The sequence below is a fragment of the Balaenoptera physalus genome (assembly GCF_965194825.1).
Source record: "Balaenoptera physalus genome assembly, chromosome: 19".
In the NCBI taxonomy this organism is placed as follows: Eukaryota; Metazoa; Chordata; class Mammalia; order Artiodactyla; family Balaenopteridae; genus Balaenoptera; species Balaenoptera physalus.
In genome coordinates this window covers 14,015,971-14,033,998 of record NC_138900.1, presented here as the reverse complement: position 1 = coordinate 14,033,998, position 18,028 = coordinate 14,015,971, and the positions used below count along the sequence as shown (strand labels likewise).

General features: G+C 49.2%; 1 protein-coding gene across 2 annotated transcripts; it reads right to left on the bottom strand.

Annotated features, from left to right (window-relative positions):
- Positions 1-5,929: 5,929 nt before the first annotated feature.
- On the bottom strand, positions 5,930-8,316 carry LOC309649046 (galectin-7-like). Of its 2 annotated transcripts, none has more exons than XM_082438504.1 (4): positions 8,210-8,316; positions 7,704-7,792; positions 6,741-6,942; positions 5,930-6,115 (listed from the first exon to the last, which is right to left on the bottom strand). In XM_082438504.1, the coding sequence occupies exons 1-4, from the start codon at positions 8,222-8,224 to the stop codon at positions 6,002-6,004; spliced, it is 420 nt and encodes a 139-aa protein (XP_082294630.1). In that variant the 5' UTR covers positions 8,225-8,316; the 3' UTR covers positions 5,930-6,001. The 2 variants fall into 2 exon arrangements, with proteins under 2 accessions (XP_082294630.1, XP_082294629.1); XM_082438503.1 differs by having other exon boundaries at positions 8,105-8,239.
- Between the last annotated feature and the right edge of the window lie 9,712 nt (positions 8,317-18,028).

The following is an 18,028-nucleotide window of genomic DNA, read 5'->3' as shown; positions in this document are numbered from 1 at the left end:
TAGAAGACAATTTGGCATTACTCAGTAAATGCCTATGCTATAACCCAGCAATTCCACTCCCAGGTATACGTATCCTAAAGAAACGCGTGTGACATGTATCCCAGGAGACATGTTCAAAAACGTTCATAGCAGCATGGTTTGTAATAGCAAAAACCTGAAAACATCTCAAATATCTTTTGTCAGCAAAATGAGAAAATTGTGCCATATTCATACAAGGGAAGACTACACAGAAGTGAAAATTGGATGAACTGCAGATACAGCATGGGTGACTCTTAGAAACATAATGTTCAGTGAAAAAGCAAGCCTCAGAAGAATACCCACAGTATGATACTGTTCTCTAAAAGGTACTTTTTGTTACAGAAAATTTAAAACATAAACAAAAGCAGACTGAAGGATATAATGAACCCTCATATCTTGATCAGCCAGACTCAACAATTTTTAACTCAAATCCAGCTTCACTTCTACCCCACCCCTCTTGTATAATTTTGAAGCAAATCCCAGACATCATTTCATTTCCTTAGTAAATATTTCAATGTATTTCTCTAAGATAAAAACTCTTAAAGAAAACCATAACCTGAATACCATTGTCACACCAAGAAAATTAACAATAATTCCTTAATATCATCAAATATCCACATTTCCAATTGCCTCATAAATGTAATAAAATTATTAGTAGTTTATTTGGATCAGGACCCAAATAAGGTAGATTCACTGAAATTGATGGACATGCCTCTTAAATCGCTTTTAATCTGTAGGTTTCTTTTTTCACCTTACGGAAAATGATGAAAGTTTACTAGATTCTTATAAGCTATTCAAACAAGGGTGGAAAGTGTCTAAAATACTTTAGTCAACACTGCAAGCTACCAATTTCATCAATAACAGGCCATTTTTAACACCCACTATGTTAATTATTAATAAGCCACTCAATACGCAAATGAAAAGCCATTTCTAACATTCATGATGCTAATTAGTGAAGTCTGGTGTTTCTCAAGGATAGTTGAAGCCCTTGAGGTAATTGCCTATTTGGCTTTTGATCAGATGCTGGCTGACTCTTCTGGAAGTGTGTATTCCAGCTTAGGCCAACTGATGGCCCCTGGAGTTTAACTTAAAGACACATATATTTAAATCGCCCTGTGTCTTAGAGTGAGTTCCTTAAAAACAGTCTCCAAGGGACTTCCCTGGTGGTCTAGTGGTAAAGAATCTGCCTCCCAATGTGGGGGACACAGGTTCAATCCCTGGTCGGAGAGCTATGATCTCACATGCTGCAGGGCAACTAAGCCCGTGCGCCACAACTACTGAGCCTGCGCTCTAGAACCCACAAGCCACAACTACTGAGCCCGAATGCCACAACTACTGAAGCCCGCGTGCCTAGAGCCCGTGCTCTGCAACAAGAGAAGCCACCACAATGAGAAGACCACGCACTGCAGCGAAGAGTAGCCCCGCTCACCGCAACTAGAGAAAGCCCGCGTGCAGTGACGAAGACCCAACGCAGCCAAAAATAAATAAATAAATAAATTTTAAAAAAAATTAAAATAAATAAATTAATTAATTTAAAAAACGTTGATAAAAATTTTTAAATGTGTATGAAAACAAAAAAGACCTACAACAATCAAAGTAATTTTGAAAAGAACAATGTTGCAAGACTTATACTATGTGATTTTCTTTTTATAGACTTTTTTTAAAAAATAGATCTTATTTTATTTATTTATTTTTGGCTGCGTTGGGTCTTTGTCGCTGCACGCGGGCTTTCTCTAGTTGTGGCTAGCAGGGGCTACTCTTTGTTGTGGTACACGGGCTTCTTATTGCGGTGGCTTCTCTTGTTGCGGAGCACGGGTTCTAGGCGTGCAGGCTTCAGGAGCTGTGGCACGTGGGCTTCAGTAGTGTGGCTTGTGGGCTCTAGCGCAGGCTCAGTAGTTGTGACGCACGGGCTTAGTTGCTCTGCGGCATGTAGGATATTCACGGACCAGGGCTCGAACCCATGTCCCCTGCATTGTCAGGCGGATTCTTAACCACTGCGCCACCAGGGAAGCCCACTATGTGATTTTTTTTTAAAATATTTATTTATTTAGGCTGCAACGGGTCTTAGTTGCGGCATGCATGTGGGATCTAGTTCCCAGACCAGGGATCGAACCCAGGCCCCCTGCATTGGGAGCGCAGAGTCTTACCCACTGGTCCACCAGGGAAGTCCCAAAAATTAGTTTATTTATTTATTTTTTGGTCACATCTCGCAGCTTGTGGGATCTCAGTTCCCCGACTGGGGATTGAGCCCAGGCCACAATAGTGAAAGCCTAGAATTCTAACCCCTAGGCCATCAGGGAACTTCCCCACTATGTGATTTTTGACTTACTATAAAACTACAGAAATCAGGAGTGTCATATTGGCATAAAAGTAAACAAAAAGACCAAGGAATCAGAAGACTAGTGAGGCCAGAAATAAACATACACATATATGGTCAATTAATTTTTGACAAAATAGCCAAGGTAATTCAATGGGAGAAAAGACAATCTTTTCAACAAGTCGTGCTGAAATAGCTAGAAGTCCATATGGTAAGAAGTGAACCGCAACCCTTACATCACACCATACAAAAAATTAACTAAAAATAGATCATAGACCCAAGCATATGTGCTAAAACTATAAAACAGCTAGAAGGAAACATTTTTAAAATTGTGACCCTAGGTAGACAAAAATTTCTTTCTTTCTTTTTTCTTTTTCTTTTTGGCCATGATGAGAGGCTTGCAGCATCTTAGCTCCCGCACCAGGGATTGGGCCTGGACCTTGGCAGTGAAAGTGCCGAGTCCTAACAACTGGACCGCTAGGGTATTTCCAAAGATTTCTTAAATAAGACACAAAGGCACACACCATAACAGAAAAAAAAAAAAAAACCTGATATGGTGGAATTCATCAATTAAACACTTCTGCTCTGAGAAAGGCTCAGTTTAAAAAATGAAAAAAAATTAGTCTTTTGTTTTTAGTCTGTGTTTACATAGAGGAGAATACATATTACAAATTCACAATACATATATTTGGCAAAGGACTATATCCAGAAAATATAAAGAACTCATAACTCACTAATAAGAAAACAAACAATCTAATTAAAACGGGGGGCTTCCCTGGTGACGCAGTGGTTAAGAATCCACCTGCCACTGCGGGGGACATGGGTTCGATCCCTGGTCCAGGAAGATCCCACATGCTGCGGAGCAACTAAACCCGCGTGACACAACTACTGAGCCCTCATGCCACAACTACTGAAGCCCACGCACTTAGAGCCCATGCTTCGCAACAAGAGAAGCCACCGCAATGAGAAGCCCGCGCACCACAACAAAGAGTAGCTCCCGCTCGCCGCAACTAAAGAAAGCCCGCGCTCAGCAACAAAGACCCAGTGCAGCCCCAAATAAATAAATAAATAAATAAATAAATAAATAGGGAATGTGTGTGTATGTGTGTGTGTGTGTGTGTGTGTGTATATATATATATATATATATATAACAGAATCACTTTGCTGTACGGCAGTGATTAACACAACACTGTAAATCAACTATACTTCAATAAAAAAATTAAAAAAAATTTTAAATAAAAAATATTGTCTTTCTATAAATGAAAAAGAAAGTATCTCAGAGAGTCATTTTAAGGATTGAACAAATGGTTAGCACAGTAACTAACACATAGTAGGGACACAGGAAATGTTAGCTAAATAGGTATATAAATATATATATTCCAATTTTCCTCAAAATGTACAATGTAGATAAATTATTATAGAAAAATGACTAGAAAGAAACACACTAATATATTGAGTGATTATTTCAGAGTGGTAAAATTGTGATTTTAAAATTCTTATTCAAAACCGTACAATAAGTGTGCATATATTTTCCTACTTTTTTTTTAAGCATATATTTTCTAATCACAGTGGAGATTATAAAAAAGGTAAAAGCTTTGGGCTAATGTAGGTAGGTCCAAGGAAACTCACTGAAGTGTAGTTTGTATGTAGGAGATGATTGTGACACCAGTAGACATCCAGCGGGTTCAAGTGACTTTAGTTGTGTTACTCCTTGCAGTGGAGCCCTGGGAAGCCAGCAAAATGAATGAAGCAGTATATATATATATATCTCCGTTACAAAAACAAAGTCTCAGTGTAGGAAAATGAAGCTGATTTTTGTGTGTTGACTACGTGTCCTGCTACTTTCCTGAATTCATTCATTCAAGTTTTAGCAATGGGGGGGGGAGAATCTTTAGGGAATTCTACATATAAGATCATATCATACATATATGATATAATGTATATATATATATTTCTTGAAATGACAAAAAATTTTAAGTACAATATAAACTTCAGTTTTTTCTTGAACGATTTATGAATAAGTTGCCATCATGTTGCCTCTTTACCTCCAAATGGTTTGTATTTTGTATAAATAAGAACATTCTCCACTATATACACGGTAAGACAGAGGTGAAAGCCAGGAAATTAACACTGATGAATCATTACCATCTAAACGGCAGAATCCAACCCCCTTTGTGATTGTGCCAATAGTGCCTTACTTTCCACTGTATGTTTTGAAATTCGAACCGTATAGTATGTTATCTTTACAAACATATTTTAATGTTCAATAACTACATGAAAACACACATAAAATAAAAATTAATTCATTTAACAATGAGCCCTGGAGTCCCAAGGGATGCCAGATTTTCTCAGGTCTCCGCAGGGGACCTCCTCATTCCACAGCCCCCCAGAAACATATTCAGAAAGGCTGGCATGGGGAAAGGTAGCTATAGGCGGTTTGCAAAGTGCAGAAAAAGCTCAGGTCCTGAAAGGGCTCGAACTGGCGCCCAGGCTTGGTGGTCCCACAGGATTTTCCACCTCTCTTTAAGGTGAAACCAAGGAAAACAGGTCCCTGCTCCTGCACAGATTGCCAAGATTGCAATGTTGGCAGCGGCCAGGAGGGGGCAACATGTCACTGGTTTCACAAGGTTCCAGGCCGAGAAACATCCGGCAGGGGCGCGGCTCCGGACTTTCCAACACGTGGTGCGCTGCTGGCACGCGCCCTCCAACCCCCTCTCCGTCCGCTGCTGAGAACCACAGCCGATGCGAGTGCTTTGTGGGTGCGGGATTCGGGGGCGCTCCCGTGGTCTGGGCTCCTCTCCCACGAGTGGCCTTTTAGGGACAACCCAACCACCTCCTTGAAACCAGAAAATCCCCACCTGGTACTCAGGGCTGACTGGGCTTCTGTATGTACCCCGCTCCCCGTTCCCCCTCCAGAATCCCTCGGGTAGGGCCGGGGTCGCAGGGCAGTTGAGTGAGCCGAGGAGGAAGAAGTGTGAGAACGGCGCTTTAGACAGCAGCGGGGTCACAGGAGCACGGCCCTTTGCGTCCCGTGTCGCTGCAGTACGCGTCTGCCTCGGGGCGCTAACTGGCGGGGCCGGTCCCAACTCGGGGACAGATAAGAGGGCGGCGACGCCCAGATTGGCTTCCAAGCCCCTCCCTGCGCCACCTGTCTGCAGGCGCCGGGAGGCCGGGGAAGCGGGGGAGAGGGATGAAGCCTCGGGCATCGGCGCGGGGAGCCGGAGATTCACGCATCTTCTCCACGAGGCTGGGGTCTCCAAGGGACCTGTTTGCAGACGTACCGATTGGGGGGTCCATTACACTCAGGGAGCAGGCGCCAAGGGATGGCTTGGGCCCCTTCAACTTCCCTAAAGTCGCCCCCCACCTCATTACCACGTGGCTGCTTCGCAAAGTGCTGCAGGGGGGCAAGCCAAAGCCCCACCCCCGCCAGATCGTGACCCTCCTCAGGCCTCCAGGGACACAAAGTGCCCTCGGAGATCCAGGCCAGGACCCGCCCCAGCCACGAAATCGCTGTGTGACCCTTAGTGTCTTCACCTCCCGGAGCCTGCTATCCTCGCCTATGTGAAAGAGACACAGACACACAGGAGGGGCACAGACGAGAAGCTAAGACTTTATTTGCCACCCAAGACCCCTGCACACCGTCCCCACCCGCCCTCCTGGGAAGGCTCAGAAGATCTCCACCAACTCCAGCTGCATGTCCCCGCCCATCTCCAACAAGCGCGCGCGCTCTGGTGGGAGCCGGTAGACGAAGTGGTGGTATTCCAAGTCCTCCACCACAACCTGCAGGGGCGAGGAGACAGGGTTTAGGGTTCCCGAGGCGACTGCGGGGTCATTCCAGACTCGTACCCACGCTGCGTGACCTCGGCACCCACGCAACCCCGCATTAAGGAAAAGGGCTACTCTTGATTCTAAGCCCTTGCCGTGAGGATTCAATGAGTTCATTGTTGGCACGGGACTGCTTTTTAAGCTTTGGCGGTGGATGTGGTCTCCACGGGGCCCGCGTCCACCGCCTCACTGTGACGCACAGATTGAAAGTGGAGAACGGCCTGGGTGGCGGAGGGTCTACAGCGACCACTCCCTGCTGGGACTTATTTTGGGTCCTGTCTCCCAACCCAGCCATTCCCCTGCCCCAGAGCCGCTACGTCAGACACCAGTGGACAGGGAATAGGGTCTGGGATGTCCACGCCTCCCCGCTGGACACCCACCCTTTGGGCTCTTGCTCTCGCGTCCTTGCCACCGCCATACGCCTGCCCTCAGTGCGCTTGCGCCACGGGAGGTGAGGAACTGGGGACGCCCTGCCCAGCCTTGGCCGCGCCTTTGCTCCCCACCTCCGCCAAGGGCCTTCCTGGCCTTGCCAAGGGAAGAGACCTGGGTGTTGGCGGCCACCCCTGTGGCAGAGACACACCTTGAAGCCTGTCTTGCTGGCGACGAGGAGGAGGTGGAATTGCTGCCCACGCTGGAAGGGAATGCCTAAGCCACGCTCCTCTGGGCCCCACTCGCCACACTTCAGGGTGTTGAAGACCACCGTGGATTCATCCAGCCGGGGGTTGAAATGCAGGACGGTCTCACTCCCCGGCTCCTCACTGCACAGCAGGTTTATGTAGAACCTGGTAGGTGGCGGATGGGAGGGGGCGTCGGAGAGAGGACTTACCGATTGCCAGAGCACATCCAAGTTTACAGGGACCTGAGAGCCACACGCCAGTGAAGGAGGGGTGGTGGACTGGGGGCCAAGGAGCCCAGATCCCAGGACATCCAGAAACCAACTGGGGACCTGGACACACAGCCACCTAGGCGAGGGGCACTGGACTATGGCCTGGCTCCCCCTCATTTCCAGAGTCTGGGAGTTGCCAAGGAGTCATGGTCCTGAAGACCAGGTTGCTCCTGGTTCCCAGGTGTTCTCCTGTTCCCAAGCACAGTGCTCCTGATCCCCCAGCGCCCAGAGGGCTGCGGACAACACCAGGGACCCCAGTATTCCCAGGCATCGTAGATTCCCAGAAATCCTGACGCTCCCGACCCAGGAAGTCATAGGTTTGATTGCTGAGGCCTCCCAGGTGCCCAGGGCACCTCTGACTCACAGGCTGTTTTTCCACAGTTGCTTCAGACTCAGACTGGAAGTCATAGGATTATAAGTAAGAACCTTGTTGCCCTGGATCCCCCAGATTCTTAGAAGGATGCAGGGACCCCAGGTACACTGTCCTGGGACAAATGAGTGAAGACATCAGATTCCAGAAGGTGGGAAATAGCCTGGGGATTCCAAGATCCTGGTGGGCAAAGTTGGCCTGGGGCTTCGTTCTCTGGGCTGTAAGAAGTAAGGTCAGCTGAGCCTGGAGACCTCCCACCCCTTACCGCTGAGGCTTGGGGGTCTCACCTGTCAGCCCCTCTGGGGACAACACCACGAACAAGCATCACGGTGCCGACTCCGAAGCCCTCGGGCAGCGAGGTCTTGTAGGGCACATTCTGCAGCAGCAGGAGTGCGGGGGCCAAAGTGGATCAGGGAGGCAGAGGAGAGAGACAGATGGGTCAGCGCCGGGGAGAACATGACCAGGACCGAGACCAGCAGAATCAGAGAGCAGAAAGGGCACAGAGGCAAAGGAAAGAGAGCCAGGCGTAGGGAAAGGGTTGCAGAGCGGAACACAAAGAATCAACAGGAAGATATTCAGAGAGGTAGAAAGTAAGGGGGAAACACCAAGGGGGAGATGGGAGCATGGGATGGATTGGGTCAACCCAGAAACAACAGCCCAGAACGTCATAGCACGCCCCAACACCCACTTTCTCCTTGAAACAGGAGACCTCAGCCAAGCCCCAGCCGCTACCCCATTCCGGTGCAGCCTTCGGTCCCAAACCTCCCCACCTCCACACCCCCGAAGCACTCACATATCTCCCTGTCATGGCTGGAACAGCGGACAGGCAGTGGTGGTGGTGGGTATGGCTGCTGGGACCTTAAGTAAAAGCAGGGCGTGGCTGGCCCTGGTGACTCACCATCACCCCTTTCCACACCCACCACCCACACCTGGCACAGACCCTGGCCCTGGGGCCATGCTGGCCAGCACCCTCCTTCTAGGGCCTCTGACACCCCTGCAATCCCTGAGGATTCCCAGGTGTACGGTCCCTCTCCTCTGAGCTAATAATGATAGGAACAGTTAACAATAACAATAATAATAACATTATAGGGACTTCCCTGGCAGTGCAGTGGTTAAGAATCCACCTGCCAGGGGAGTGGACACAGGTTCGATCCCTGGTCCAGGAAGATCCCACATGCCTCAGAGCAACTAAGCTCGTGCACCACAACTACTGAGCCTGCGCTCTAGAGTCTGCGAGCCACAACTACTGAGCCTGCGTGCCACAGCTACTGAGCCCGAGTGCCACAACTACTGAAGCCCGCAGGCCTAGAGCCCGTGCTGTGCAACAAGAGAAGCCACTGCAATGAGAAACCCGTGCTCGCCACAGCTAGAGAAAGCCTGTGTGCAGCAACGAAGACCCAACGCAGCCAAAAATAAATAAATACATTTATTAAAAAAAAAACACATCAGAGAAGGCTCATTGAGCCACCATCCCTCCAGCCTTACCTTCCTGGTGCCTGGCGGAGAGAAAACACTCTCATGCCCATTTCATCATGGAAAACTCGAGTCCTGAGAGGCTAAGCTGTGGGCTGCAACTCTGGACCCTCTCTCCCAGGTTGGGACCTACTGACTAGGGCTAAGGATGTGTCTGCACTGAAATTCCAGTTTATGCTTCTGTAATATAATAATAACCATGGCAACAACAATAATAATAGAAAAGGGAGCTCAGAGGGGCAGGATATTTTGCCTGATGGTCAAGGCTGTCTCCTTGGTGCCTAGTGCAGTGCCTGGCACACATAAGTGCTCCGTAAATATGGGTGAAAGAAGGAATAAAAGATAACACAGCTGCCATTAACGAAGCCTCCGGCCTTTCTAGCATGTGCGAGAGACCACTGATCTCAGACAGGCCACCGAGGGAGGGCCATTGATCCCCCTTATTTGACAGATAAGGAAACTGAGGCTCAGAAATGAGAAGCAGTTTGCCCAAAAAACACAGCGGTGCAGAACCACGGGGACTGTGTCTCTGGCTTTCTTGATCTCTGGACGTTTCTCTCTGGTTTATTCTGTCTCCAGGATGCCCTAGTCTCTCTGACTCTCTGTCTCTCTGGCTGTCCTGTGTCTCTGTCCCCCCGCCCCCCGACGTGTTCCTGTTTCTCTCCTTCGAGTCTCTCTCCCTCCTCCTCCCAGAACCCTTCCTCTCTCCCATCCGATGTTCAGGACAAGGGGGCGGGGAAGGAGGGGTGTCCTAGGACCCGCCCCCCAGCCAGACCAAGGAAGAGAAAAAAGTGGGACCCTCCACCCAGGCCCATTTCCACTCCCCACAGCCCAAAACTCCAGAAGAGGAATCCAGGTATGAAGGGTGGGGTCAGAGGGAGAATGCTGAAAGAGGGTTCTGGAAGACAGGGAACGGGCAGGTGGGGGAGCTGGGCAGAAGCCCCTCCTAGCAGCCCCCTCTCCGTTTCCACCGCCCTACTCCCCGCACCCCACCCCCATTGGCGCCCCACCCGGCAGAGGGAGAAGAGGCCTGGGGCAGAGCCAGGAACGGAAACTCTGGGTGGAGACAAGCAGACTCAGAACCTGAGCCACAGCCTCGCGGGCGGCCCAGCCTCCCTCCAGGCCCCTGACCACGCAGCTAGGGCAGTTGGAGGAGCCAGGGCCTTGGACAGGGAGGCTGGGCAGCTGCATTTAGGCCTTTCGTTGGGGGCTGCAGTCACCCCCATTTGGCAGAGGAGAAAGCAGGCTTAGAGAGGGCCAGCCTCTCACCAAGGCCTCACAGCAAGGACGGGCCAGGGCCTGGGCTGGAGCCGCTCTGTGTGCCAAGGGCACCTCATCGGAACTTTCAATAGAGAGGACAGTGGGGTCTGAGGTGGTACCACCAACATCTACTAGGGTGGAGAGTTTCCCAGGATGGTGGACTCCATGACTCTGATCACTAAGGGTGACCCTTTTCTATACCTCATTCTGTATATTGCTGTGTATCCCACTAGCTCATCTTTTCCCCGATTTCCTCATTGTGGTGGGATATTTCTCCACATGCTTCCGCCCTGCAAGTCCTGACTTGACCTGGATGTTTGGCCAAATGTTTGCATTCAGTCTGTTGCCAGTTTGATTGCTAGTTCATTTCTCAGAAGTCAGATATGGGCATCCTGGATGGATTCTTATTCATTTGTGTTGATTATCTTCGATCAGTTCTGGAATAATATGCTTAGGAGCATTTTTGTTTCACCTCTAAATAAGTGGTGGATGTCCTTATTTCCCAATACTCTTTTTGTTTTCTCGAGCTGTAGGTCACGCTCGTAAATCATCCAGGTTTTAGCAGAACACTACCATGAGCCCTGACAATACACAGACCTGGGCAACCACCACCCCAATCAAGTTTTAGCCCCTGAAACAGCCAGTCCCCCTCCGCCTGCCCCAGGAAACACTGTCACTCCTCAGCATTTAAGAGCCACCAAGTTCATTTGCCATGAAAACAAAGAGAGGGCTGCCCAGCGGGCGGAGTTTGCTGGCTTCCCCTCCTTCAGAAGTAACTGGGGCGAAGAGTACTAAGTGTACCACGGTGTTTGTAGGAATTGAAAATCCCAGGCTCTGTCCATGTCAGCTTCTTGGAGACTTTGGGTTGGTTTTCATATACAGTGAAGATAATTCAGGGGCTGGATTGGTTTTGTAAATTCGTTTACCAATGAGGAAAATGACATGTTTTAAAAATCTGACCTTTTTTTTTGGCCCTGCTGTGCTTGACTTGTGGGATCTGTTTCCCCTGATGAGGAATTGAACCCGGGCCCTCGGCAATGAAAGCACCGAGTCCTGACCACCGGACCACCAGGGAATTCCCCAAAATGTGACTTTTTCTGAAGCTAGGAAGTCCACTGGAAACCTTACAGTTTTACTTATAAATATAGTAAATTGTGTCAACCCAATCACTTGCTAAGGAGAAGCAGTTGCTGTCATATTTGGTTCCATTGATAAACTGAGTTCATTAAACCCCTTTAAACATTGTAATCAGAATGTGGGATTTTGACATGTTGAGTTTTAAGTATTTCCACTGTCTCTCCAAGTCCTAAGTAACCTTGTACATTGCCATCTTGCGCTGTGAGAACACTGATTTGCTGTTTCTCCTCCTCTTCTGCCTTCCTTTCCTCCTTCCGCTGAGCACCTGGGTGATCCAGCTGTTATGCTGGTGAGTAAGTGCTGCCTCTGGGGGGTGGGGGGCCCACAGGGCGGGGTGAGGGGGCTGAGGGGGCGCCCCTCCCCCAGGGCTGGGTCAGCTGGGGTGTCAGAGGGAGCCGGGGAGGAGGGCGCTCAGCAGAGGCTGGCCCTCAGGAGGGGGGCGAGGAGGGCGGCGGGACAGAGGCGAGCGCAGCCCCGACGTGGGAGGAGGTGTCTGGGCAGGGGTGAGGGTCCCTGAGAGGTGCTGGAGCCCAGCGAGGGCGGGGAGCGTCCCCGAGGGCAGGAAATGCCATGTGGGTGTCAGCGATGGAAGGAAGTCCAGAGCTGCTCTCTCCCTGTCAGAGGAGGGACGTATAGATGTGCACCAAAGAAATGGGCCGTGAAGCCTGTGACATCGGACTGGAAATGGAGGTGTCCGTGTGAGCTAATAATTACATGATTAAATTTATGTTAATATTTTTAGGTGTGATTTGTACTGTGGTTATATAGGAGAATTATGCTTCAAAAATGCACACTGAAGGGACTTCCCTGGTGGTCCAGTTTAAGACCCCGCGCTCCCAATGCAGGGGCCCGGGTTTGATACCTGGTCAGGGAACTAGATCCCCCTGCTGCAAAGAAGACCTGGTGCAGCCAAAAAAATTTAAAAAAACTGCACACTGAAGTATTTAGGGGTGAAGTGTCATGATGTCTGCAACTTGCCTTCCAATGGCTCCCAGAGAGAAATGGCAGATGTGGGAAATAGGACGCACCTGGGAGCCTAGATGACGTCTCTGCAGGTCTTCATCGTCCTCTTCTTGTAACTTTTCTGTAAGTGTGAACATTTTCAAAATGGTGGGGGAATAAGCCAAACTTGGGGTTCTGATGTTACAGAATCCGGGCTACCGTGGTTCCCAAAAAGAGCATCCTCTCCAACATCCCTACCCCCCAGATGAGGCCTTGGAAAGCAGTGGAGACAAGAAGAACCTCCCTGGAGGCAGAACCAGAACCAGTCTTTGATCTTCATGTCCAGTGGGCTTGACCTTTGCTATGGACCAGTGTCTGCTGCACGTTGCCCTGTTTCCCGTTTCCTGAATAAGAATGCCTTCACCTTAGTTTATTGGGTGTCTAGGGCCAGCCTTGGCTGGGCGTGACAAAGAGGACTGTGTGTGTCTTCCACCAAAATCCTGGCCTCTGGGCTGGACACAGTAACCAGATGGGCGCTTAGGGTTGTCTCCATTGGAAGAGGAGGTGAGTGGTCTGGGGAGGGGAAGAAGAGGACAGATGAATGTTATTGTAGACAAAGGGGTGGCCTGTAACAGGGAGCACCAGCTGACCACCCAACACCCACTGTCACTTTCTTTCTTAATCAGACTCCTGACTCAGTCCAGGACGGCCATGTGGCTGTTGCATTTCCCCGGGTTCCAGTTACTTTTGTTGTGAAGCCAATTACCCCAACGCTTTGCGGCTTACAACAGCCATTGTGTGTGTGGGGGCTCACGGCTTCTGTAGGTCAAGGGTTCGGACAGGGCACAGAGGGAATGGCTTGTCTTAAGGTTCCATGGTATCTGGGCAACCTCTGTTACTACGGGGCCGCGATCATCTGGGTGACCTGCACACAGCCTTCCTAGGAAGCCTGTGCATCTTCAGAGTAGCCAGACCTCCTTCACGGCAGCTCAGGGCTCCAAAAGCCAGTGCCCTTTCAGCTCACCAGATGAAAGCTGCCTCCTCTTTTCTAACCTGCTCTGGGAAGTCATGCCAAATCTCTTCAGGCTACATTCTATTTGTTATGAGTGAACAACTGAGGTTGGCCTGCATTTAAGCCTCCACTTCATGGTAGCAGAAGTGCCAAAGAATTGGTGGAGGTATTTTTGGTATTAATTTCATACTTTTGTTATTTTTTGTGATTTAATTTAATTTTTATTTTTTTGGCTGTGTTGGGTCTTCGTTGCGGTGCGCGGGCTTCTCATTGCACTGCGGTGGCTTCTCTTGTTGCGGCGCACGGGCTCTAGGTGCGCGGGCTTCAGTAGTTGCAGCACGCGGGCTCAGTAGTTGTAGATCGCGGGTTTAGTTGCCCCACGGCATGTGGGGTCTTCCCGGACCAGGGATCGAACCTGTGTCTCCTGCACTGGCAGGCGGATTCTTAACCACTGTGCCACCAGGGAAGTCCCTTGTTATTTTATTTTAGTTTTTTCAAGAAATATTAGCTATTTTTATTGTTGCTCTTGAAGATTCTCAGAAGACAAACATGACCCCATTCCCAATTTATTTTTAAGAATTTATTTCCAGACAACACATGGATTTAGCAGGGAAAGAAATGAATGCTATTAGAGTTATTTCCTATATTTTAATTTTTTTCCACTGCCCACAGGTGTGCCTCAAGTTTTAAAAGCAGAATGAAGAGCAGAAGCCACACAAGGACCCCCCATATGAGTTTCTCGTTGTCTTAGTTCAGGCTGCTATACCAAAAATACCATAGACTGGATGGCTTAAACAGCAAACATTTTGTACAGTTCTGGAGGCTGGCAAGTCTAAGATCAAAGTGCCTACAGACTCGGTGTCTAGTAAGGGCCTGTTTCCTAGTTCATAGGTGGCCATCCTCTCACTTTGTCCTCACAGGGCAGAAAGGGTAAGGGAGCTCTTTGGGGTCTCTTTTATAACAGCATTAATCCCATTCATGAGGGCTCCACGCTCATGACCTAATCACCTCCCAAAGGCTTCACCTCCTAATATCATCACATTGGGGGTTAGATAGCATATAGATGGGTCTTGTTTTTGTATCCATTCAGCAAGCCTGTGTCTTTTCGTTGGAGCATCTAATCCATTCACGTTTAAGGTGATTATTGATATGTATGTTCCTATGACCATTTTCTTAATTGTTTTGGGTTTGTTTTTGTAGGTCCTTTTCTTCTCTTGTGTTTCCCACTTAGAGAAGTTCCTTTAGCATTTGTTGTAGAGCTGGTTTGGTGGTGCTGAATTCTCTTAGCTTTTGCTTGTCTGTAAAGCTTTTGATTTCTCCATCAAATCTAAATGAGATCCTTGCCGGGTAGAGTAATCTTGGTTGTAGTTTCTTCCCTTTCATCACTTTAAGTATATCATGCCACTCCCTTCTGGCTTGTAGAGTTTCTGCTGAGAAATCAGCTGTTAACCTTATGGGAGTTCCCGTGTATGTTATTTGTCATTTTTCCCTTGCTGCTTTCAATAATTTTTCTTTGTCTCTAATTTTTGCCCATTTGATTACTATGTGTCTCGGTGTGTTTCTCCTTGGATTTATCCTGTATGGGACTCGCTGCGCTTCCTGGACCTGGGTGGCTATTTCCCTTCCATGTTAGGGAAGTTTTCGACTATAATCTCTTCAAATATTTTCTCGGGTCCTTTCTCTCTCTCTTCTCCTTCTGGGACCCCTATAATGCGAATGTTGTTGCGTTTAATGTTGTCCCAGAGGTCTCTTAGGGTGTCTTCATTTCTTTTCATTCTTTTTTCTTTATTCTGTTCCGCAGCCGTGAATTCCACCATTCTGTCTTCCAGGTCACTTACCCGTTCTTCTGCCTCAGTTATTCTTCTGTTGATTCCTTCTAGCGTTGTTTTCATTTCAGTTATTATATTGTTCATCTCTGTTTGTTTGTTCTTTAATTCTTCTAGGTCTTTGTTAATCATTTCTTGCATCTTCTCCATCTTTGCCTCCATTCTTATTCCGAGGTCCTGGATCATCTTCACTATCATTATTCTGAATTCTTTTTCTGGAAGGTTGCCTATCTCCACTTCATTTAGTTGTTTTTCTGGGGTTTTATCTTGTTCCTTCATCTGGTATATAGCCCTCTGCCTTTTCATCTTGTCTATCTTTCTGTGAATGTCCCCTTGTTATTTTTTAATCAAAGTTATTCATGCACATAGTCTACAGATTCAAATAGTGGGTAAACAACATCTTTCCTCCCACCCATCTGTCCACTTCTCCAGCCCAACATAGCTCTTTTAAAAAGAATGATTATTATTATTTTGGCCTCGTCGTGCATGCGGGATCTTAGTTCCCCAACCAGGGATCAAACCCGTGCCCCCTGCAGCGGAAGTGCACAGTCTTAACCACTGGACCAGCAGGGAAGTCCCCTGGTCGGTGTATTTTAAAACCACTACATCCACTTCCCTTTGCAACCACAGGTAGCTAAATGCATGTAAGTGGATAGTCTGTGTGGGGCTTCTGGAAAATTCTTTGCAGGAAACTGACCCAGCAGCAGAAGAGCCATTTGACCCTCCACCTTCCTCGTCCTTCCTGTCTGAAACATACCATGATCAGAAATTTTGGTCAGGAAGTAAAACCTGTACCTGCTGACACAATAATGTTCGTCGTGACCCAGAGGTTGTACTGAGTCCTTTTTCTCTCCAAGTTTAATATGGCCAAAAATATACTTGCATAACATTGAAAGACACAGTTTTACAAAGCTTGGGGTGAAAGAACAGTAGTTTTCTCCCCACCCACCTCCTCATTTCCCCTTCAGGAGAGGCAAAGCCATTTTAGCTGGATCTTTCCCTCCATAGCTGTAAATAATCTACTTATTGCTACTTCTGGATCTTTCTGTTGGGGCATTATGTATTGAGACTCCCACTAAAGAGGAAGAGGATGTAGCTTTCTTTCATTTCCTCAGCTCCTCCCTCTCACTGTGTACATGTGCCCCCTTACTATTTACCAAGAGACTTACAAAGTCATTTTGGTTAGATCGGTGGTCAGTGTTTACATTCCTGTGACTCTGTTGGCACCATTCACCAGCCAGCCATGTGGTGTATCCGTGAAGGGTTCTCCTTTTTGCATATCTTTATGTTTTTCCTGGAGTTAATGATCATCCTATTTTGTATTTGTTTCGTTTTCTCTTATGAAAACGTACTCATATGTACTTCTTATGAACTGGAATCCTGAGTTCTCTGTCCCTTGACAAAATCTCTCAATACATTCAGATGCACCCAACTTTCTATTCGTTTCACTTTCGTGGAGATTTTGCCCCTAGCTGTCCTTTACGCCAGCCCTCCCTTTCCTTCCCAATGGAAAGGTGGTTGAAGCCCCCAGGTAGTTGTCTCTGTGTACAGCTGTCACCTCTCAGCCTCCCATTTTTTTTTGTTTTTTAATTCAAGACCCATTTATTCTCTAGTTCAGCCCACATGGAGACACCCTCCTTGAAAAGGCGTTAGATCCTTCCATTCACTTTAAGACCTTGTGCTGAAAACACGTGTTCCAAGGTTTCAACTATGAGATCCACATTCTTAAAGCACTAATTCTTAAACCTCATCTAGATCTCTCCCCTTGGATGGGGCAGATGACCCAAACACAGCGAAGAACAGCTCAGGGCTGTGGGCTCTGCTCGCCCAGAAGACCTTGTAGCTTCCCTGACCACCCGGCTGCAGCCAGGATTAGGGCCCTGAGACGAAGGGCGTCTGGTGGGTTACCGCCACCGCAGATGGGACACGCTTCCTTCGGGCGCCTTCCTGCCACCACCGGCCCCAACTCCTGTCCTCTTCACTAGGCTGGCTGTCACCTTTAGTTTCTCTGGAGTTTGGGGATTCCAGACGGTCTCTGCTCACACTTCTTCTGTATCCCGCCTGCTGCCTCAGCACTGCTGAGCCACACCAAGGGGGAAAAGCACACAGAACTGCTTTGCAACACACCAACGTTCCACACAAAAGTTATTTTATAAGCCTGCAGGTTCTTTTTTATCACAGGACATTCCCAAGGCCGTGACTTGCCCCGGCTCCCCACTGCCCTTGCCGGCCCACTGGAGGGCCGTGGCCGAGGTGCTGAGTCGGCACACTCCCCTGGCTCCACCCCGGCGCGCCCTCCTGGAGGACTGAGGGCGGTGCCCTGGGCGCATCAGCAGCATCTGTCCCGAAGCCAGTCCTAGAGTGACAAGAGGCACACCTGCAGGTCTCTTCCACTGACCAGCGCACAGGACCGAGCTGGGCGCACCGACCCTGGTCCGGACTGTGTCGGCTGGTCATTCTTGCCGAGGTTCACAGGCCAACAGCCGCTGTCCTCCCTTCCCTGCTCATCACTGCACCAGCGGCTCACTCCCACCTGCTGCCGTCACACGCCTGGCAACCTCGTGTTCCGGGGCCAGCCGAGAACTGAGACCCCAGCAGGCCCCTTAGTTCCCAACAGGCAAACTCCGCATCAAACTACTGCTGTCTAGCCGTGTTCTCGAGGCTTCAGAGCCGGGAAAGTGCGGAGAGCATAGCAAGCCGCGGAGCCCCAGCCCCGGACCCGCGATGCTCCGCGGAGGCGCCGGAACCTCGCTGCATGCCACCCCCCAAAACAAGCGGCCTCTGCGCCCACCTGTCTCGCGGACCTGGGCGCACCTCCGGCCACCGCGGCCCAGGACGGAGGCGCGGGGCTCAGCCGGCCGGCGGCGGGCGCTGGGGCGGGCGGGGACCCGGGCTCCAGCCCCGAGGCAGCGTGGACCCGCCAGGCCCACCTCCGTTCCCGCTGCCCGGAAAGCCTGCCTCC

Bases quoted from the DNA above. Each gene is read 5' to 3' on its own strand.
- LOC309649046 (XM_082438503.1), bottom strand. From the start codon at position 8,224: ATGACAGGGAGATATGTGAGTGCTTCGGGGGTGTGGAGGTGGGGAGGT. The intron at 7,793-8,104 runs GTGGGTGTTGGG...CTGCTGCTGCAG, and splicing joins TCTCCTGTTTCAAGGAGAAA to AATGTGCCCTACAAGACCTC. The intron at 6,943-7,703 runs GTGAGACCCCCA...GCCACCTACCAG, and splicing joins GTCCCCAGAGGGGCTGACAG to GTTCTACATAAACCTGCTGT.